The sequence below is a fragment of the Mus musculus genome, chromosome 14 (assembly GCF_000001635.26).
Source record: "Mus musculus strain C57BL/6J chromosome 14, GRCm38.p6 C57BL/6J".
Classification (NCBI taxonomy): Eukaryota; Metazoa; Chordata; class Mammalia; order Rodentia; family Muridae; genus Mus; species Mus musculus.
The window spans coordinates 21,029,650-21,052,563 of record NC_000080.6 but is presented as its reverse complement, the minus strand read 5'-3'; the positions used below and the strand labels follow the sequence as shown (position 1 = coordinate 21,052,563).

At 41.1% G+C, this 22,914-nt stretch overlaps 2 protein-coding genes across 6 annotated transcripts in view; one reads left to right on the top strand and one right to left on the bottom strand.

Moving 5' to 3' along the window:
- The first annotated feature begins 10 nt into the window (after positions 1-10).
- Ap3m1 (adaptor-related protein complex 3, mu 1 subunit) lies at positions 11-19,458 on the top strand. 4 transcript variants are annotated; one of them, XM_006519292.2, is made up of 9 exons: positions 11-109; positions 6,801-7,076; positions 7,740-7,911; positions 11,474-11,611; positions 12,427-12,512; positions 13,303-13,436; positions 14,379-14,586; positions 15,307-15,451; positions 15,861-19,458. In XM_006519292.2, the coding sequence occupies exons 2-9, from the start codon at positions 6,804-6,806 to the stop codon at positions 15,959-15,961; spliced, it is 1,257 nt and encodes a 418-aa protein (XP_006519355.1). In that variant the 5' UTR covers positions 11-109; positions 6,801-6,803; the 3' UTR covers positions 15,962-19,458. The 4 variants fall into 4 exon arrangements, 3 of the variants coding, with proteins under 3 accessions (XP_006519355.1, XP_006519356.1, NP_061299.3); XM_006519293.2 differs by lacking the exon at positions 11-109 and adding an exon at positions 116-668; NM_018829.4 differs by lacking the exon at positions 11-109 and adding an exon at positions 122-424 and having other exon boundaries at positions 15,861-18,822.
- Vcl (vinculin) overlaps positions 18,888-22,914 on the bottom strand; it is a 104,294-nt gene continuing 100,267 nt past the window's right edge. For both annotated transcript variants that reach the window (XM_006518922.2, NM_009502.5), the window contains 2 exons: positions 22,678-22,782; positions 18,888-20,977 (listed from right to left, as the gene is read on the bottom strand). In XM_006518922.2, coding sequence (XP_006518985.1) covers positions 20,831-20,977; positions 22,678-22,782 — 252 coding nt within the window. In that variant the 3' untranslated portion in view covers positions 18,888-20,830. The remainder of the gene's footprint in view (positions 20,978-22,677; positions 22,783-22,914) is intronic.

Below are 22,914 nucleotides of genomic sequence, written 5' to 3'. Positions count from 1 at the left end.
CACCGCCCCCTTTCCACTAAGCCCCGCCTCTCCAAGCTCCGCCCAATCCGTGACTCTAGTCCATAACCATTGGCTCTACGCGCTTCCCTACAGGACCTCGATTACTACGGTAAGGGACCCCAAACGGAGTTAGGCTGCGGGTGAGCGCCTGCGCTCAGGGAGTGCCAACCTCCCCGTTCCTTCAGCCCCTGAGTAATGTGGAAGAGTCAGATCTTCAACCTCTGTAGACACCGAGCCTCTCACTGAACGCCGTTCCGCTCGTTGTGTCTATCTAGTCCAGCCGACCTCCTTGGTGCCTCTGCGGCTGCTAGTCAGGCAATCTGCTGGGCACTCCGAGCGCGGGGTCCTCGCGGCATTCTCTGCTGCTTCAGCTGCGGTGCAGAGAGGACCCGGCACCGAATCACTGAGTCGCCCAGGTGTCGGGGTGAGTGTGAGGGCGGGGAGTCTCCGGGCTGGAGACCTCTCCAAAGCCGGGGAGTAGACCGCATAGCTCCGGCTCGGGACTCTAGCCTGGGCTCCAGGAGCGTCCCCGCTGCTGTGCACCGGGGCCGCGCCTGCCCGGCACGTCCGGGCTTTCTAGCCAGCTGGGCCGGAAGGGAGCGGTGCACCTGCCACGTAGGGTTCTCGGACCCTGGACCCCAGGCACGGGAAATGTCATCTATAGTGAGGTGCAGTACCGACGACTTGAATTTGTAGGACCCCAGGTTTGGCCTTGGAGGGCAAGTCCCCTGAAGAAGCTAAGAACGCTCTCTTTATAGGGTGGCGCCTGCGTGAGCTGGCCTGGGATGGGGAAACAGTGAGTAGGGTGTTGCAGCTTCTCAGGAGACAGGTGACAGGGCTGTAAACTAAGAAGGTGGCCTGGAGAATGGAAACATAATGAGGGGTGGGCTGATTGGATGCAGTGGATTTGTTTGATATTGAAGCTTTAACTTCCTAGTTGAGAAGTTGAGTCACTGTAAAAATCCGGCGTTCTCGCGGGGAAAGAATTTTTTTTTTTTTTTTTTGGTGGCATTTGGGATTTTGACTTGAAAACACATTACACAGAAGAAAAGGAATTTTCTGCAGGCAAATATATAAATCCTTCCTCTGTATTGAAAGAAGAAAACGTGCCCCCCTTTTGAGAGAGTCCCACTGCTATTATCGTCTGTTTCTCAGTGTCTTCCTGGTTTTTAAACATTTTTTTTTTACATTTATTTGTTTGTTGTATGTGTGTTGCATGCCACAATATACATGTAGAATTCAGAGACCAACTTCTGGGCCACAATTCTCTCCTTCCACCATGAGGGTCTTAGTGCTCAAACTCAGGTCCTTAGGCTTGCTAGCAGACACCTTTTTTGATGAGCCATCTCAGTCTCCTTATCTTTGTTTTACCTACTTGCTGCTTTTAGCTAAGAACCACACTGCTATGCCGTTGCCAACATCCTACTGAGTTATCACTAAAATTACTTTAACCAACATCACCCATCACATCAAATATGACAATCATATATTCTCGGTATAGATTTAAAAAAAAAAGTCTTGGAGCTGGAGAGATGGCTTGTCAGTTAAGAGCACTAGATGCACTTTTGATGAACCAGGTTCAATTCCTGGCCCTCACACAGTGGCTGACAACTGTCTGTAACTCCAGTCCCACGGGGATCCTACTCCCCCTACTGGCCTTCTTGGGCACTGCACACTCAGTGTACAGATACATATGCAGACAGAGCACCCATACAAATACAATAAAAACTTAAAGAAAAAAAACAAAACTACTTGCGAATCAGAAAAGTTAACCCCCTTTTAATGCATAAGACATAGATATATTTTAAGTAGGCATGTGTTTTGGGGTTTTTTTTTTTTTTCTAATTTGTGTGGGAGATGCTGCAGAGAACCCAAGTTCAGGTCTTAACAACCAATAACTCCAGGGAATCTGATGTACTTTTCTGGCCTCTGCAAGTACCTGCACTCACATGACATATACAAACAGAAATACATACAAAATTAAAGTTTAAAAAACTTGGGTTGTGAGCTGCCTGAGATGGGTGCTAGGAACTGAACTCTGGTCCTCGGCCGAAGCAGTAGATGGTTTTAATCCCACCCCCTGTATCTCCAGCTTTAAGGGATCCACTGTCCGCTCCTGGTCCTCATGGACCTGCATTTACATGCACAAACCCACACTCAAATACACATAATACACATCTAAATTATTGAAAAAAAAAGTCTTATCAAACAGTCTGTAGGGAACAGTATGATTTGCTGAGGGTAAAAGACTGGAAATGTTAGATCATTGGTGGCCAGCAGTCATGGCATATGCCTTTAATCCCAGCACTTGGGTGGTAGAGGCAAGCAGACTCTTGTGTTAGAGGCCAGCCTGGTCTACAGAGTGAATTCCAGGACAGCCGAGGTTACACAGAGAAACCCTATCTTGAGAATAAAAAGGAAAATTTTAAAAAGGAAAATTGTAAAACATTTTTTGATATTTATTTTTATTACTTGTTTATTATTTGGGGTTTATTTTTATTATTTGCATTATTGTATGTGTTTGTATGTGGGTATGTGCACATGAGTGCCATGCCCATAGAAACAAAAGGCAATAGATCCCCTGGAGCTGGAGTTATGATCTGCCTGACATAGGTGCTAAGATTGAATCTGAGTGCTTTGTTTGTTGAGTTAGGGGTTCAGTTTTGTTTTGTTGTTGTTGTTGTTGGGGGTATGTTTTGTTTGGTATTTTGTTGTTGTTGTTGTTGGTTTTTCAAGACAAGATTTCTGTGTGTAACCACCCTGGCTGTCCTGGAATTCCCTTTGTAGACCAGGCTGGGCTGGAACTCACAGATGTCCCCCTGCCTCTTCCCTTGAAGAGCAAGGTATTTGGCACCAAGCCCAGCATAATCTGGGTCTTCCGTAGGAGCATGTACATGCTCTTAATCACTGAGTCATCTCCAATCTGAGAAAACCACTTCTACTCATCCTTTTAAATCTTCACAGCTTCACTTCTGTGTGGCATTCCCCTAGAAATGCATAAATATGCTTCAGATACTAAAATTCTCCAATACACTTCAGATACTAAAACCCTTCCCCATTTTTAAAATTCTGCTTCAGCTCCATCTTAGGCTTTTTTTTTTTTTTTTCCTTTTTTAGTTCCGCTTCCTTGCTATTCAAATACTGGCTTTTTCTTTCATATATGTTCCTTGCTATGTTCATAATTTATTTGGATATAACTCCTTATAATACCCATTAACAACATATCAGTCTCTTTGAAGGACTAGACTCAATCAAATACAGTGATTGAATGTACTCAGTTGAGTCAAATATATTAGGAATTGGGTCAAATTATGTATGACCAGGACTAACTATTTCAGCTGTCTTCTTATTTCTGTACAACATACCCAGACTTAAATACATTTTTTCTTAAAGCTTGTCCAAATCTCATTGTATATTTTACTCCATTCTCTTGTTAACCTTCTAGTACAGGCTCCTACTAGGGCAGTGCCTGAGAAGGCCAGAAGAGGGCACTGGACCCCCTTGGACTAGAGTTAAAGACAGTTGTAAGGGTGTCAAGCCTTGTCCTCTAACCTGCCAAGCATCCATCTCTCCAGCTCTGATCCATCACTCATCTCTTAACTGGTGTCACATAATTTGGTGACTTCTTATCCAATTTCCATAGTATAATTAGTATAATCTCTCCAGAAATGTAAATCAGATTTGCATATTTTCTCTCAAAATAAAAAATTAAATAAAATGTGGGAAATTAGTTCACTGAGAACAATAAACAAGGCAAGCCTTGCCCCATGACCAGTGGCTGTTTTCATATTCTTACCTTTTTTCCAGCATTTCTTCAACCTTAAGAGTTGCACATTTTGTTTTGGATTTCTTTCATGTATTCTCTTTGTACGTGTAACCCTTGAAGATTCCAATAGTTCACTCTATTTATCCTATCATATGAGTTGCTTCTTACTATATTTGTATTTGCAACTGACGAAAAGTATAGAAATTTTCAGTTTAGCATATCCCCAAATGCCTAATATATAAATATAGAACAGTTTGTTGAATAGGGGAAAATGGTTAAGATTCTGGTTGAGAATCAGAGGAACTAAATTCTTCTCGTTTCATATTTGTGTATGTGTACATGCATATGTGGGGGGGGGGCGGTGCATGCAACTTCAGGGATCCCCATGTGTGTGTGGATCAGAGGTTTAAGTTGGGTGACTTTGTGGTTCTCCACCTTGTTTCCTGAGGCAGTCTCACTGAACCTGGGCCTCACTGACTGGCTAGAATAGCTAGCCTGAAAGCCTGTCTCCACTCTACAGTCCCCAACCCCTTATTCCACTGTTAGAGTTACAGAAAGGAACCACCCACCACCTCCTGTTTTGATATGGCAGTGGGGATCCAAATTCAGGTTCTCGTGCTTAAATGGCAGGCTCTTTACTGACCTAAACATCTTTCCATCCCCCATTCTCTCACTGTGTATAAAGGCCATTCTGTGCCTCCATTAAGCTCTGAAAGAAACCTTGGGTGTGGTGGATGACTGTAGTTCCTGTTGCTTAAGATGCTGTGGCAAGGGATAGCTTAAGGCCATGAGTTTGGCAACATACGACTATCTAAAAAGCAAAAGACACACTTACCTTCCAAGAATATTTTGACTGTAATTGTCAGGAAGAATGCACACATAAAGAGGATTCATGAAGTAGTTACACTACAATCAAATCTCTGATGGGTGTGTTTGCAGTTCAAAAGTCACATCCACATACAGTTTGTGGTGGTGGTCAATCAAGTAAGGAACAACATAACTGCAGCTACTAAAAGCATAAGTGGCTAAAGAAATAGGCTAATTTTTTTCTGTTTCATGAGGTGTTGCTTCTTATATACATTAGGCAATTGATCATAATATGGATAGAAAAATTAAGATCTTTTCTTATTATAGGAGGTTAAAATAGGTTTTAAAGCCAAGTGCTGTTGAGTGCTGGAAGTGTTAAGCTCTCAGCACAAAGGATAACAACAGTAAATCCAGTGGCTGGGTTGACAACCAGTGTTCTGAAACCTGAACTGCTACCGATAAAAACAACTCTGGTGGAAACTTTCCTGGAAAGAATTTTTCACCAGATTAAGAAAGTGAGTGGAAATCTAACCCTAAAATAACCAGTCAAAACAAGCACCTGTCTTAGAGAGTGTTGTGATAATGGAGTGCCACTGTGTTCCAGGGGGCTAGTGCTTTGACATAACCTGTGTCACCTCTTTTGTTTCTACTCTAATCAGTTAAACTTTCTCAGCATAAAATCAAGAGCATGTTTTGGTTTCTATATGGAACATATCCTTCAACTCTTCCTTTTAAATGAAGCCAGAAGAGCACATTGACTATAGCATCTGTCTATAATGATATCACCAACAGATGTCAGTATGATAAATACCGTGACCAAAAGCAATTTGTGGAAGAAATTTATTTGGCTTATACATCCTGATCACAGATGCTCGTTGAAGGAAGTCAGGTCAGGAAATGAAGAAAGTGCAGAGGCAGGAAACATGGAGGAACGCTGCTTAGTGGCTTGCTTAGCTTCTCACATCACCCAGGAGCCTAGGCATTACACCACCCATGGTGGGCTGGGTCCTACATTAATGACCAACAGATATGCCCAAAGAACAGTCTAATGGAGGCAATTCCTCAATTAGACTTTCTCTTCCAGATTTACCTAGGTTGTGTCAAGTTAACAGAACTAACAATATATTGTATATTGCACTAATTAACTATCCTGTGTTAAATAAACTTGCATTCTTGGAATAAATCATATTTTTTATGATTTAATTTGTTGCTGAATTTTGTTTTCTAGAATTAAGAACTTTTCCATCTGTGTTCTTAAGTGATCTTAATCTGCTATTATTTCCATTGCCTTTGTCTGGTTTTTATGTCAAGGCAATATGACAAGGAATTTTTTTTTTTTTAAACCAGCTCAGCAGACTCCAAACTCTGCATCTCCACTGATTTATTTATTTATTATATGTAAGTAGCTGTCTTCAGACACACCAGGAGAGAGCATCAGATTTTGTTACGGATGGTTATGAGCCACCATGTGGTTGCTGGGATTTGAACTCAGGACCTTTGGAAGAGCAGTCGGCACTCTTAACTGCTGAGCCATCTCACCAGCCCCAAGGAATTTTTTTTAATACAATATATTTTGATTATATTCTTTCTCCTTCCCCTACCTAGGTCCTTCCCTTCCCCATACCTACCCAGCTTTGTGTTCTCTCTTTCCAAAAAGAAAAGGAAGAAAAATCAGACAAATAGAAAACACAGACAAAAAAATAACAAAACAAACATCCACACACGCGAGCGTGCAGAGTCATCCTCGTGTTGTCAACCACTGTGGATGGTGCCTGCCCTGCCCAGTGATACACCAGTGGAGAAAAACAATTTTCCCTCTCCTAACATGTATCAGTTGCAAGCAGTTTGGTCAGGGGTAGGACTTAGTGTCTGCGTCCCTTTCTTTACCCTGGGATTTTGTCTGGTGTGAATCTGTGGAGGTCTTTGTGTGGTGTCAGAGTCTCTACAAGTTCATATGCATATCATCTCTGTTGTGCCTGGAAGATGCTGTTTCTTTCCTTGGAGTTGTCCACTACTGGTTCTTGGACTCTTTTCTGTCTCTTCTACATAGTTCCCTGAGTCTTGAGAGGAGGGATATGATAAAGACCTCCTGTTTAGGGCTGAGTGCTCCAAAGTCTTTTACTCGCTGTACATCGTCCAGATGTGAGTCTCTGCATTAGTTACAATCTACTGCAACTGTGCATTTTCAGTGTACAGTAAGCATAACCCCTTTTTTTTTCCTCCACAGAAAATGATCCACAGTCTATTTCTCATAAACTGCTCTGGCGACATTTTTCTAGAAAAACACTGGAAGAGCGTTGTAAGCCAGTCAGTGTGTGACTATTTCTTTGAAGCTCAGGAGAAAGCTGCTGATGTTGAAAATGTCCCACCTGTCATTTCAACACCTCACCACTACCTCATTAGTATCTACCGGGATAAGCTCTTCTTTGTGTCTGTGATACAGACCGAAGTGCCACCTCTCTTTGTAATTGAATTTCTGCATCGAGTTGCTGACACTTTTCAGGTTTGTATCCGTCAAACTGTTGTTACTAAATCACCCAAGATAGTTCAAGGACACATACACACACACACACACACATACACACGTGCGCATGCTTTCATTTGTTACTTAAATTTCTGATGTGTACTGGCTGACTTCTCTTTGTAACTAAACAATCTCATAAACACTTGCAGAGAGTATACAGTAGCGCACGTTGCTGTTCTGCTCATTGCTTTTTATGTGTGGCAAATTATATCATGAGGAAACAGGAGTACCCTCCACTAAGCACTCTCTGGATCATCACAAGGTCTTTATTGTCATGAGCGCCTTTATATTTCTGTTTTCTATTTTCTATTTGATGAATAAACCAAATAGCTTAAAGCTTTGTATGTGTTTGAGTGTGGGTTAGTGAGGGCAAATGAAGTTTATAGCTCACATTGCAGATTGATGTCTCAGTACTTTCTGTCATGATATATAATAGGAATCAGCTCAGTATAAATACAATAAGAAAATATTGAAGAGAAATGTTAGGATTTCCATAGAGAACTTTTTCAAGTCTATATATTTCTAGCATCTTAAACCATGAGTTAAGCTACTATTAGTTTACTCTTCAGAACGAAGGGTATTATATAAAAGCAAGCCTTCCTTCCTGCTTTCTCTTGTTCAATATCATGAATATTTTGTTAGGACTACTTTGGTGAGTGTTCAGAGGCTGCAATTAAGGATAATGTGGTCATAGTATATGAGCTCTTGGAAGAAATGTTAGACAATGGATTCCCACTGGCTACTGAATCTAACATTTTGAAAGAACTGATTAAACCACCAACAATTCTACGTTCTGTCGTCAATTCTATTACAGGTATGAAAAATGAAAACACTGCTAGGAACTGATCCATTGAAATTGTATAAACAGCTCATTTTGCTCATATGACAGACTATTAGGGTAGTCTACTTTGGCCAAAATTAAGTTACCAATAATGCTTAAATGAATGTATATTTCCGTTCTTTTTCTTTGTCCCTCTCTTTCTCTCTCTTGGTGTGTGGGTGCACATGAACGCATGCCTGCACACATGCCATAGCATGTGTGTGCAGGTCAGAAGACAGTGGTTCTCCCTGTCTGCCGTGTGGAATCCAGAGATTGAATCAGGCCCTCAGGCATGGCAGCCAATGCCTTTACCCAACAACTCATCTGACCGGGCCCCTTTTCTTTTTGGGGATGGAGAACAATAACAAAAACAGATCCTATGAGGTCAGGTGTAGTTCACATGTGTACTCATATCACTTGTTAGGAAGCTAACCAGGGAATTGTTAATTAAGTTCAAGGCCAACTTGGTATATAGAATGAGAAATATGTTTTGTTTCATTTATTGAAAGAGGCTCAGTCTTGAAGGACAAAGGACTTTTAGGGTTAGGGTATAGCTCATTTTCCTATTACTGGGTTCAATAAACAGTACTTCGAATAAAGAAAAACTAATAAAATAGGTAGAAAATTATTAGTAGACTTCATGCATATTGGGCTTTATGCTTTTTTAAAAAAATAAGCTTAATTGGGTTTAATTGTAGGCCATACCATATTCAGATCATCTTTTGATTAAAAGTCTTCCACAAAAAGTGGGCTTCCTGGCACAAGCCTTTAATCCCAGCATTCAGGAGAATTTGAGGCCAACCTGGCCTAAAGAGTGAGCTCCAGGCCAGATGGGATGATATCCAAAAGGAAAAAACATCTTCTAAAGGAAGATTCTTATGGAATGCTATGTACCACTCCAGCCACATCTGTACTTGTCCTTTTAACATCAAGGAGTTACACTCTAGGAAAAGTAGTTTAAATATCTAAACATTTTAAAGAGTACTTTGATATTTCATGGACATTGTTGTGAGGCACTGCAAATCTCTCACAATACTGTGTTTGGTGGGGGAAAGCACAAACTGTTAGATATAGATATATATATAAATATTTGCAAAGAGAAACATGCTAAAATGTTTACATTGACTATCTTTTTAGCTAAGAAGCCATCCTAATTTTTGCCTTATACATCTTAAAATATGTGTATGAATGTGTGTGCGTGTACATGGAGATGTCATGCTCTATGCGCTCACCAAGTCCTTTTTGAGACAAGGTCTCTGACCCTGGATCTAGGTCGGTGGCCAGCAAGCCCTAGCCATCCTGTCTCGACCCCCACAGTGCTAGGATCACAGGTGTGTACAAAGTCACACCCATCTTTTTATGTGGGTGCTGGGATCTAGCAGGTCCTCATGTTTGCATAAGCAAGCACTTTTATCCACTGAGCCATCTCTCCAACCCATTTCATACTTTTTAACTTTTAAGAAAAAAATGTATTTGATAGGAAAAACGTACTAATTTGTCATGTAAAACTATAACATGAGTTGATGACATAAAGAGAATGGGTTCAGACTGAATGTGGTGCTGTCACCTGTAATCCCAGCTACAGTTGTGAGGTCACAGGTACAGAGGAGCCTTGCTTATTAAACTAAGGCCCTGATTCTGTTTCCTAGTACCACACCTATATGCACATACCAAAGAGTGGTTCAATAGTTGAAGTAGTCTTTCTTGAACTACCAGGCCCTAGCACAGGACCCATCAGAATCGGTAGATTGTGGAATAAGATAGAGAAATAAGAGCATTAATGAGAAAATAACGCATACAATGGGAGATTGAGCTGTATTAGCCCCTCTAGCAGAAGTAGAGCTGTTGATAACTGAGCACTGAGGGGCACACGGAACAGCTGAAGCTGGGCTGATGGGATGGCCAAGCCTCCAGTCCACGACAGGGAGCTGAGATGGGAGAACACTTCTGCCAGGGCTGAGCAAAACATTTAGCTTTTATCAGAATGCAGGCGGGGGAGCACTGAAGGCTGCTGAACAGGGAAATAATATGATTAAAGCAGTGTTTTTCTAAAACTCTTACAAAGGAACAGGCTGGAGATAGGAACACCAGCAATAAATAGACTATAAAATTAATGTTAGCTTTGTTAGCTACACTCAGTGACACACATCTGTAATCCTAGCATTTGGGAGGCTAATATGGGAGGATCCCCAGTTCTAAGCCATCCTGGACTGCATATATTCCTTGTCATTAAAAATTAATCTAGATTGGAATATATTGTGTGACTGTGTAGTCAAGAATGACTGAATTTGCAATCCTCCTGCCTCCATTTCCTCACAGTTGATAGGTTTAAAGTGTACACTCAACCGTTGAATGCTGGACATTGAACAAAAAGCTTCATGCACACTAGGCAAGCACTCTGCCTGTTACATCCCCAGCCCTGAAACCAGTTTCTGTTTGGGGTGCTTTTGTGTGTGTCTTGTTTTGTTTATGGAGACAGTCCTCATAAGAGCTCAGGCTGGCTTTAAACTAGCAACCTTCCTGCTTTAGCCTCCTGAGTGCTGGTATTATAGGCTTGTGCTACCTGTCTTGCATCCTGTTTTAGTTTCTTATTTATTGCTTTATGAAGACAGGGTCTTACTATGTAGCCCTGACTGGCCTGCATCTCACTCTGACCAGGCTGGCCTCAGACATGCTCTTGTCCTCTGTACCCTGTCTCTCAAATGCTGGGATTACAAATTCGAGCCCTACACCTGGCTTTGCAAGTGTAAAGAAAGCAGAATTACCAAAATAGAAACATTGGTAAATGCTACTTATGGGGAAGTATTTAAAGAAACTTGCATAAATGTTAGTGGTAGTTGATGTTAGTAATAGTAAACAGACCTGTTGTTGTTGTTGTTGTTTTATAAGCTGCCTTTTACTGCTGTTCAGCATGTGTTATTTTTCCATTAAAATGTAAACTGAACAAAATGTTTAATAAATCACAGTGGAAGGGGTTCTGTTTGGGTAACCATACATACATACATAGTTTGCCAGGAAGCTAGTCAGATATTGAACGTTAATGATATTTCAGCAAAAAAAAAAAATGGTATACTGACCTTAAGAAGGGTATTGGGTTTTGTTTGTCTGTTTTGCTTTATTTTGTTTTTGCTATGCTGGGAATTGAATAAGGCCTTGCATGTTAGAACTACATTCTCAATAGTCTACGGAACTTCACAGATTGGGGCAGTCCCTCACATAGAATTCCCCTGCATACCCAAAAGCCAGGTTCTGAAGTCTTCTCAGTAGAGACTTCTTGCCAACAGGGGTCTTCCTTTCATTACTACCAATAAACAGGAAGCAAAAGATAAATGAGTGCATTTATCTTGGTCTAACAGGTAGACAGAAAGGCCCATGGCCTATCTCTGGTCTCTTGTGTGGAATATATCTCCATTAATTCCAGAGCCCATCACAACAGCTATGAAGGAAAATCCAAACATTAAAGTAGAAGCTAAAGCATTATTTTTTCCTTTTCATAATAACTTTTCTAATAACCATTGCACGCACCCACTTTGCCTTCTTCTTTTCTAATTTCTAGGCAGTAGTAATGTTGGGGATACACTCCCCACTGGGCAGCTATCCAACATCCCATGGCGTCGAGCAGGAGTGAAGTACACAAACAATGAAGCCTATTTTGATGTAGTTGAAGAGATAGATGCAATTATAGATAAATCAGGTAATTATGTACACGTGGTCTCATGGGGGAAAGAACTTCAATTAATACAAGTTGAATTGAAAACTGAAATCCCTTGGCAGGAAGTTTTCAGCAGAGAAACATTCATTTTCTAATGATGTATAAATCTTTTTGTTCTCCCCAAAAGCTACATATAATTATCACAGCCACTAGTTGAGATATTGCCAGATGTTTTAAGTCCCTCTTGCAGTCACTCATCTGACAGGTGTTACATACCCATGGTACCCATGCTTCTCCACTCTGTACTCCTTCTGCTAAAGGCCTCTTCTAGTGGTTTCAACCAGAGAAGACATTGGTGGTAAATACTAGAATAATAAATTTTTATTTTTAAAAAATCTCATTGTATCTTCACAATTTATACATAAAGCAGCCGAGACTCAGAACCGTGTAACCTGCTCAGCATCATATAACTAGTTGGTATAGGGGAATGGATGACACGATGAATTACAGGTATAATTTTGTCTTCTTTCCAATATAACCTAAGCCTATAGCTTAGTCCATATTATGTGAAACCTGCTTCATCTTTAAATTCTAAACTTCTGTCCAAATAATCCTTACAAGATTGATTCACTAAAGGTTTCATCTTTCTTATACTCTAGCTAGTTAGGTGTGGCCAGTGAGAAACACTGTTGAAACTAGTATAATAGATCCAAATAGATCCTCTGTCCTCTCACCTGTCAGTGAGGTGCAAAGCCTGTGGTTCTCACAACCAGTGTTTCTACTACTCAGGATATAGTGATAGCTCTAGAGAAGACCCAAAGCCATGCAGGTAATCAGCTTTTTCTTTCTTTCTTTAGGATCTACAGTCTTTGCAGAAATTCAAGGGGTCATTGATGCTTGCATTAAGCTGTCTGGAATGCCTGATCTCTCCCTCTCTTTCATGGTAAGTTTTGATCTGTTCTATAGTTCCTTGTATGCATGAAACATTTGAAATGCTAAATGATATAATTGCTGAAATAAAATTTTACTCATGTTGTATTTGTGTGTGTGTGACTTGGCAGAGGACAGCTTCCAGGATGTGGATCCTAGATCAAACTCAGATCCTCAGGCTTGGTAGCAAACACACTCTACCTACTAAGTCATCTCGCCAGCCCTGGAGTGTGTCTATTAGGTTACAAACGACTATCTCAGAATATCCCAACCAGCTTAACAGACAGTAACTGACATGTTGAACATGGCCTTGATGAAAAGGTCAAAGAGAGGTCTTTACCTAGAGTGTGCTAGAAGTAGCTCAAGATCTGCTGTCTGGCTTTTGTCTCTCCATGGTCGTTTTTACCGACTGTATGCTTATGTAAAGGGGCACTGATCATTTTACATTCAGCATGATACACTGCTACAGACAGCAAAGAGAAATGTGTTCTGCTTCTGTCTCTGTTCCCAGTGTCTCTCGCCTCTCTTGAAGCTCAGTCTTCATCTCTAGGATACAGAGTGCCGCTTACTTTCCCATTGTTTATAACCGCAAGTAAAGTGATATATATGAAAGGTTTGCAAACTGTAAAAGGCTACAGAGCTATAAGGTGATTCTGATGTTGTTATAATCAATTCTTACACGGCTTTTACAGTGGCTTAGGGAGTATATTAATTCATAATATTCATAACATGTAATTCATTAATGTAAATATTTATGTCATACGACTTATACTCTGTGCATACGGCTTATCTTTTCCTGACAGAACCCAAGGCTACTAGATGACGTCAGCTTCCACCCATGCATCCGATTCAAACGCTGGGAGTCTGAAAGAGTTTTGTCATTCATTCCTCCAGATGGAAATTTCCGACTCATATCGTATCGTGTCAGCTCACAAAAGTAAATTGACGCATCAGCCAGAATTTGCAAACACCGACAATCTGAATCGAACTCCCAGTTGTTGTTTCATCTTTACAGTTTAATTCTTGAGTTTACCAATGTTTCCTTTAGCTGTGGCTCACCTGGAGACCTAATGAGAATTTTGTACCCAAAACAATTAGTGTTTCTGAACATGGAAGTGTAGAGAAGTAGTAAGAGAGAGTAAGTTAAAAATCTATGATTAAGACCAAGCCTTTGGACTGTGCGTGACCTGGGCAAACCATGAACTCAGTGCCTTAGTCTGCTATGTCTGTAAACAAACAAGACAGGATACCCTAAAACATCCCCTAAACTACCTGCTTCAAGTCACTGTTCTCTACATTGAGTTTGGGAGGTTGAAGTGGTTCTTGTTTTTAAAACAGTGTCTTATTTGTTACCTCAAACTGTGGATCCTCCTGCCTCAGCTTTCTGGGTGCTAGGATCATTGATATGTGCCACCATATTCATCTTGCATTGAGCTTTAAACAGTTTACTGTTGTCAGCTGGGGCTGACGTGTCCCTTAAAATTCCAGAAAGCATTTGGGTGATTAGACAAAACTGAAACATTTTTCTGAGAAAATATTTCTTAGTGCTTTAAATTCTTTTAATGGGCTCTTCTCTTTCTTTCTTTCTTTCTTCCTTTTTTTTTTTTTTTTTTTTTTTAGCTGTATCCCTTTATCCGAGTTGTTTATGTGATATTTGGAGGAGATTTCTGTTTGGGCTTATGTATTTGTTACTAACCCATACATTTCTAGCACATTGGTACCAGAACATTGCTGTCCTCAACCCTAGTGCATAGGCCTAATCTGCTAGGGCATATGGTCCTGTGGCACAGTTACAGACCTCGTAGGACATACACTACATCTGGAGTTGTCCCATACCTTTCATAATGTACTTTTGTACCTTTTTGTGTCTTTTTTTTAGTCTAGTGGCAATACCAGTGTATGTGAAACACAGTATCAGCTTTAAGGAAAACAGCTCTTGTGGCCGGTTTGATATAACAATTGGACCGAAACAGAATATGGGAAAAACAATTGAAGGAATCACAGTGACTGTTCACATGCCCAAAGTTGTGCTGAATATGAACCTGACACCAACGCAAGGCAGCTATACATTTGATCCCGTGACCAAGGTACAGGCACTTCGAAACAAGAATGAGCAAGTGTTCTGCAATCTATTTTGTGGTTGTGGGTGGAGGTCACAGTACTTAGGAAGCAGGGTCCTTGCCTTGCTTAAACAAGACTCTAGCCAAGGGTTTTCAGAGTCCTAGAAAAGATGATTTTCTCTTCGCTCCCTTGCTTCCTTATGTAGGAAATGTAAGTTTTCAGCAGAATAGAGTACTTGATAAATGAGAAGGTGTTTTGGTTTGGTTTGGATTGTGTTTGAAATGGAGGAGCCGGGCGTGGTGGCGCACGCCTTTAATCCCAGCACTTGGGAGGCAGAGGCAGGTGGATTTCTGAGTTCGAGGCCACCCTGGTCTACAGAGTGAGTTCCAGGACAGCCAGGGCTACACAGAGAAACCCTGTCTTAAACGAAAAAACAAAAACAAAAAAACAAACAAAAAAAAAGCCTTTCTGGGACCCTTTAAGTGTGAGGTGTGAGCAGGCGAGTCCACATCCTCACCTTCCAGCTGAGCTGGAGTCATCCTTCTGTCTGTCTGTTACTCAGCCCCACACACATGATTCTGCTGTGGATTCTGTAACTGAACATTTAGTGATTAGAACATAAGCCAGTTGTGTAGTCCTGGCTTCTGTTTTCTAAGACACTGCTTCATTTTGTGTAGTGTATAGCATCTGTTGACCTCTGAGCATGTCTTTAACACAGCTCAGGTATTTTCTCTTGTGTTTTTAAGGTACTAGCATGGGATGTGGGCAAAATTACTCCACAAAAGCTCCCAAGTCTTAAAGGACTAGTAAATTTACAGTCAGGAGCACCCAAGCCAGAAGAGAACCCAAACCTCAACATACAGTTCAAGATCCAGCAGCTTGCTATTTCAGGTAACACGTGTTTGCTGGGCATTGAGGGGAGATTGGGGCTAGGAGTCTGGAAGAGTACTAACAGCTCTACCCTAGAAGGAACAGCAGCTCCAGACAGCAGCCATTTGAGAACACAACTTAACCTCATGCTCTTCTGTCACACATACCTCACCTCACCTTCATTTAAGAGCCAGAGAAGCCCTCATTTGTGTTCAAAGAAAGTGGAACTAGCTAGTTTTGTGAGCAGAGGCATCTTAACCAAGGCCATGCTCCTTAGAGTACAGCATGTGGGGGATAGAAAAGGGATGTTGTTTCCACATGATGAATGGAGCACTGTGCAGTGTCACATCTAAGGCACAGTGTTCATTGTTACACAAGTACTGCATTATTACTCTGGTAGTAATGATTCGTTTCATTCTTTTTGACACAGGCTTAAAAGTGAACCGCTTGGACATGTATGGTGAGAAGTATAAGCCATTTAAAGGAGTCAAATATGTCACAAAGGCTGGGAAGTTCCAAGTGAGGACATGAGAAGAGGCCAAACTTGCTCAAGATCAGTTTGTTTTTTCAAGTGTCATTGCAATTTATTACTATTAGGTACCAAGTGGGTGGGAATAATATACAGCATTTGTGTCAAGCTACCCTGCTAACAAAGTTGCTTAGTAATTGATGTAGGGTTCTTACGGAGCTTTAAGCTAAGGAAAGTTTTCTAAAGACTTAGCTTATTTTGTATCTTTTCACTTAGGAAAAGGTTTAGATGATTTCTTCCATGGGGGCTACCAGCTGAATGCTGCACATTCTAACAGTCAAAGCAGAAGGCTACAGTGATATCCTCTCTCCTAAAGCAAGCCAACTGGTCTCATCTACCAGCAGGAACTGTCTCAGTCTGTGATGTGTCAGGTGCAGCCAAGTGTCACACCTTCTGATCTTAGCCATCTCAGTGTCTGTCCCAAGAGAGGAGATTGCCCCACCCCAAGAAGTTTACAGAAAACTGCCTCTTCAAGTGTTTGCCTTACTCAGCTTTTCACTTGTGCCATTAAGCAAGCACTGTAGCAAAAGCCACTTCCACATGGCCCTGGCAGGGAGCACTACAGCTCCGTGCTCCATTCTCACTGTACTTGGTATTATATTTTTTATAAATAAGATTTTTATGTAAAGCTCAGATTTTGATTTACAAGGACCTTGCTGCAGTAAATATTCCATCAATCTTGTGCCACTAGTTCAGCTGTTAAGATAGCACAGTCAAATCATTTGCATCAAAAGGGCAAATACTTTATTAAGACAACGAAAGGGAACACTACTTCTGTTGTTAGCGAGTTACTGCAGGCACAGCTGTTTGTGCTTTTAAACAAATTAAAGTAGTAAAAGAGAAAATCAAGCAAAACCTTTGCCATTCTCATGTTTTATTAAAGCTTTATTTAATGCCACTAACCTAATTAGCTTGAAACCCTAGTTTAGCTAAAGAAGGAAATCATGAGTTTCACTATGTTGCTCTTTTCAATCTTTGTGTGTTTAAATAGTTGAATTTGCTTGTGTGCCCTTCATTTGGGGGAGCGCCTTTCCATACTACATATATCTCCAGGCCATTGTGATGACACCTTCTCCAAACTCCTATCAAATTCGAGTGAAGCACTTAAGTGTCTTTGCCGTACTGCGTACGTGGAAGAACCATTCACGGAAGGACAGAGTCCTCAGTAACCATTTATACTAATTGGTCTTTACTCCTGAAAAGCCAGTCTGTGACTCAGGCCATTCTGCATCTTTCACTTGGAAATCCTTGTTCAATGACAAAAGAAAATGGAGGAAGACAAAAGTGCTTGCCCTTCCTAGCTGCCTTGTCATCCTTTGTCCCTCCTTACCATGCTAGGTCATGTCCTAGGCTCACTCCACGTTGGCGTGCCAACGATGCAGCAGCAGTGCCGCCGTGGCCCCCATCTAATAGGGAGGCCAACTGTTGCAAAACTTCAAGTAGACTTTTCTTGAGTAACGAATCTCAGATTGACAATTATATTTTAAGTAAAAACATAAAATATTCCCTTTGACTAAGATCTAGTTCTAGTTTTAGTATCTTGTTCTTTTACCTCAAAAGCAAGCACATAAGTTTTAGTTCTTCACCATCCTTTATCTCACGACCATACCTAGACCGCACAGCTTCCTTCCTGTGCATCTTCTTGTCTAAGTTTCTTGTCTCCAGGGATTTCTGCTAAAGTAGCTAAGCAGACTGAATTCTTTTACTGTTAAATTGTTGTATTTATTAATTTGACAGACCCTAATAAGCCCTTTCTCTAGTTCTGGCTATCATGTCAATAAATATATGAGCAACCAAATGATTTTTAAAGTTTGATTGTTGATGGAATATTCTCATATTCAGGCTGTATTAATGCAGGCTGCACTGGATCAGTTTCTTCTGTATCATAAAATGTTACAGTTGCTTGAAGAACATTGAAGAGGCCTCTTCCTGAATAGAGCATATTTACAACCATTCATCTTCTGGTAACAGACCACGTGATAAAAATGATCAAAGCTATCTTCCTTACCACTTCAATATAGACCCAGGAAAACCCAGTATCAAAAGATTTTTTAAACAGAGTTCTGGGTAAGCCACCATATTCTCCTTTTTTCTGTTGTTCTTAAGAAATCATAATCTAAGAGTAAATAAAACAGATACTTATTGTCTGGGTGAGGTAGCCCCACCCCCACCCCCCAGTGGAATTCGGCTGGTAGCCTCATTTCCTAAAGGTGCTACAGAAGAACACTGGAAAGATGCTGGTAATGTTGTCCTTAAAAGCAACTGCTTAAAAATACAACTAACTGCAGAGTCTGCGGCACACAGTTCCGGTGAACAAGGTGAACAGCAAATAGAGGCTGCAGGGATTTCCAAGTCTATTCAGCAGCCGTGAACACAGGCTGCCATCCATTCTGTAAGTCAATGCAATGGAAAGTTTACCCTGTGGTATTATTTAACCTTTTCTTTTTCTTCTTCAGTTCTAGAAAATTAGGCAAAAAAGCATGTTTGTTTGTTTTTTTATTTTAGTCAGTGTTTCCTCAAACAAGAGGAGGACTATGTCCTCAAAGCTAGTTCTGCCTCACACCCATAGCTATGTACTGGGGTTGGGAACAAACAAAAGTGTCCCTCACATTTCACAACTTCAGCTTTTTAAGGGACACTGGTGGTCTCTACTAAAATTAGGGTGTCTCTAGCCAGGAGGTGACCTACATTTGGCTGCTTTGCCCACTGGTAACTTGTGATTTCTTCTCCTTCTAATGTATAAGAATACATTAGCTAGAATTGTTGCCAAGATTGTTCTTGATCACGCAGACCCTCTTACGTAACTACACTATTATATAACTCCTTTATGGATTGAATAAAGCTGTTGGTTTCCAGACCTTGAGAATTAGCTTCAATACAAAATAAGTCTGACCTAAAGTTGTTAGTAAAATAACCTCAATTAGAGCATTATTCATATAAATGTACTTTATTGTTTTAAACAGAACAAAAGAAGAGGCAGAAACATTTACATATAAGTCCTAGCTTATAAACATAGTTTTTAGTGGTGGCATCTCTAACACGTCATTCAGGGACTGTTTCCTTTTGCCTCCTTGTACTGTAAGCACTGACACTAGAAAGCACATCTGGTGGACATGTGTCTCCAGAACTGAAGGAACTTGGAGAATAAACATGATTCTTCTTAGTTCCTCTAAGAAATCTTTAGTAAGACAAAAAATGATCTTTGGCATAGATTCATACTTTAAAGGCATTGATATGCATTTATATCAGGTAAGCAACTATACAGATCTGCTGAGAGCTTTGAAAAGAATCTTTTATCAGCAAAAAGAAATAGGGGGAGCCTGAGTATTCAGGGTCAACTTAAGATTTACAAGTTCAGTGTTGGGATTGGACATACTAGATGTGGGAAGAACATCCAGGAAGAAGGCCTCACTCCTGTATTCGTCTGGTTCCTGATTTCTGAAAGAAGCATTTGTATACTGGGAAATGCTTATACAGCCAGGATAAATGCAAAAAAAAAGGAAAGTCACTTTTACACTAACTTTGCCCAATAGGAAACATGCCTTTCTGATAAATAGATACCATACTCATTATTCTTGAATACTTCGTATTTATGGAAGGATGAAAAATGCTTGGTTGTAGTTGATTAAAAGCAACTGGGAACTATAATAGTTCCTACTGATTTTTCCCTAGAAGCACCAGAAGTATAATCTGCAAATGCTAGTCTCCCAGACAAGATTGCCTTTCCATTCAAGTCTCTTAAGGAGCAAGCCCTAATTCTTAAGTCTCAATTTTGAATGAACCTTTCAAAGTTACAAGCAAAGTCAAGTGTGGTGGTAGGAGCTAACAGGCTGACACAGGTAGATCACTTGAATCCATAAGTTCAAGACTAGCCTGGACAACATAAAGAGACCCAGTCTCAAAATTTAAAAAAAAGAAAAAAGTGGGGGATGGAGGGATTACAGACAAACACATACCTATGTATCTTTAAAGTCTTGTTTAAAGAAGCATACAGAAGAAGACTGCCAAAGCCTAGGATGATTTGGTTAAAAGTAAATGCAGCACTTCAGCTCAGAAATTAAAGAAAATAAGGGCGAAGAATGAATGCCAAGGCCTCAGCACAGACATCTACTGGCAGTGACAAAGCATAGAAAATCTGGGAGTGGCCCCACTGGGAGGATGGGCAGGATAACACCCCAGTGACTCTGTTCCTCTAGTGACAGAGCACCAGTGTGTTTACAGGATGGTTACCTTGGCAACCAAACAAGGCAGGATGTGAGACAGGAAGTTTCCATAACACATACTAGTTAGTGGCATGGTAAAAACAGAAATAATGATTTCCTCACAACAGTGAAAGTTGGTTTCCCATTGTGAGGAACTAGGGTTACACTGGGAGAAAGCAGGAAATGAATCCAGGCCGCACAAGCTAGAACTCTCCAGAGACCACTTTTTCCTGCAGCAATGATGCACAGCCCAGAGAAGGTAGGCAGGGTCAGCAGCAGGGGGGGAAACCCAAAATAACTTTGGAAGCACAGTTATTTAGACTTGCCTCAGCTCTAGGTCTTGAGAGCCTATAGTGGGGAAAGGGAGTTGGTGAACCGTAAACACAGAAATGACCCCCGGGGCAGAGCAGGGCTTCCGGCTAGTGTTCACGCTTATTCTGAGCTGCTGTAAAATCCATGGGAGAGAGTGCGCATAGTAACTGAAAGTACAGGGTTTATAGAGAGACACATTTCAAAGTGCCCATGACAAGAGTATAAATGTTCCTTTCTGGTGTGTGAAGCCAGGGATTGATGTTTCCATTCCTGACAACTCTGAATGGCTTCTGGAACTCAAGATGGTTCTCTTCTCTTTAGCAGAGGTGTATGTACCAGCCAGATTTGACGAGGTGCCTACTGGTACCAGGGAGTCTTTCTGACCCAGCGCAGAGTAAAGCCAGCATCTGTTCGGATTTTGATTGAAGCAGCTTCAGCCTCTCGCACAGTCTCCTTCACAGACTGCATGAGGTTCTGGGCATTATGAACCAGCATCTCTGTGGCCTGCAATAGGAGAGCCCTGTTACTATAGCCCCTAACGCAGCACTCGCTGCCAGGAGTGGGCTGCAGTTAAGCCCTATACCCGATCCCCCTGCTCCACCAGTAGTTTAACTACATAAACAGCAATGTTTATACAATTTGGCTTGTATATCAATGACTGCACTGTGTCTTTGTATGGCTGACAGCATGCACTGGTTTTGAAAGGTGGTGTTCTTTTAGGACTCCTGCTATGTCCTCTACCTGTAACACTTTTCTTCCAAGTATGCCAGACTCCCCCTCCAGTGTCCAAGCATTCTTTACTTGAAGATATTTTTCTTCATAAAATCCATCATAAATTTATGCTATATATTATACCTAGATTGCTTGGGGGTGGGAGTTTTTTTCTTAGTTGGCATTTGCTTTTGGTGTTTGGGGGAGGGGGTAGTTTAGTTTAATTTATCTGTCTGTATTCTTTAAGCTCCATAGGGCAGAGATTTTTGTTAGTTTTTTCACTGCTCTCCACTATTTAGTACAGGATGCATTTCAAAAGCAATGAATGAAAATAATCAAGCTAATCGACCCTTAAAAATGGTACATTATTTTTCAAAACACCAAACTAGAAGATGGGGATCTAGTTGGCTGTCTACTCACACCCAGACAACTCAAGTATTTTTTTAAGATGTATTTATTATGTATACAGTGTTCTGCCTGCATGTATGCCTACAGGCTAGAAGAGGTCATCAGATCTCATTACAGATGGTTGTGAGCCATCATGTGGTTGCTGGGAATTGCACTCAGGACCTATGGAAGAACAGCCAGTGCTCTTACCCGCTGAGCCATCTCTACAGCCCAACTACTTCATTCTTTAAGACAGCAAACTAGCTGTAAGTCATAGATCTTTTGAGGATTTAAGGAAGACCATAGAGTTTCCCTAAGCGGGGAAATGTATCCCATGAGTGAAATGTATGCATAAAATACAGAGGGCTCTGGGAGAAGTACCTACAGTCTAAATTCCAAACATTGGTCCGCTTCCTTCTTAGGAAAGGTCTCAGGCCCGGAAAGGCTTATATCCTTGCCAGGCAAACTCATACAACAAAGTCAGGGTCCAGCTCAAGACTTTTCACTTATATCCTCAGTTTGTTCCAGTCTACACAGGCTTTTTTTTTTAATTTCATTAAACACATAGTCCCAACATACATGATGTGATTAATTAGCTTGATGTGATTTAGCATTAATCCTAGTCCTGCCTTTCATTTCCCAACTTCTCCTATCTTTAGGAACAAGACACCCTACCAAGGAAAGCAATCCAGGACCCAATTCTGCTTACAATATATGGAAGGTAGGGATTTTGATGAAGCTCCCATGGTAATGAAGATGAGAGCTACTGGACTGAAGTAATGGCAGTGTCAGCAGCAGGAAGCATATCCTCCCTGTTTCGAGGGTACCCGTAGCCTCTGTAGCGCTCAGAGCGGCTGGTCTACCTAGTGGGGATTGACTATCTCTCTCATTTTAACTTTTAAAATAATGATGGGTCCTCTGTACGCAGTGCTACCAAGATGTGCTCTCTACCATACAATCAGGCGTGTGACTCAGTAAGGCCCACCCAAGGGGAGGTAAGGCAAGAGAGGGTTGCTGAATTCTCAATTTAGAGGTAAGTTTGTCCTAAAGCTGAAATTAAGCAGCAAAGAAGCTTGAGACAGAGACTCCAGAGCAGCAGCACATACCTGCTCAGACTCCTCATCACTGATGTTGGTCCGGCCCAGCATAGTGGCCTTCACTGTGGATAGGATTTTGAGCTGGGTGCTTATAGTTGGGATTCGCTCGCATACCTAAAGAGAAAGTTTCATTTGACGTTTGTTGGCTCTCTTGCCCACAAGTTCATAGCCAACTCCATTTCCAGTTGATAACATGCAGAAAGTACTCAATAAAAGAGCAGCACAAATGCAGTAGTTCTAATCCCT

Excerpts from the sequence above, each read along its gene's own strand:
- Ap3m1 (XM_006519292.2), top strand. The coding sequence starts at position 6,804 with ATGATCCACAGTCTATTTCTCATAAACTGCTCTGGCGACATTTTTCTA. Across the intron at positions 12,513-13,302 it reads ATCTCTCCCTCTCTTTCATG|AACCCAAGGCTACTAGATGA; the intron begins GTAAGTTTTGAT and ends TTTTCCTGACAG. Across the intron at positions 14,587-15,306 it reads CATTTGATCCCGTGACCAAG|GTACTAGCATGGGATGTGGG; the intron begins GTACAGGCACTT and ends TGTGTTTTTAAG.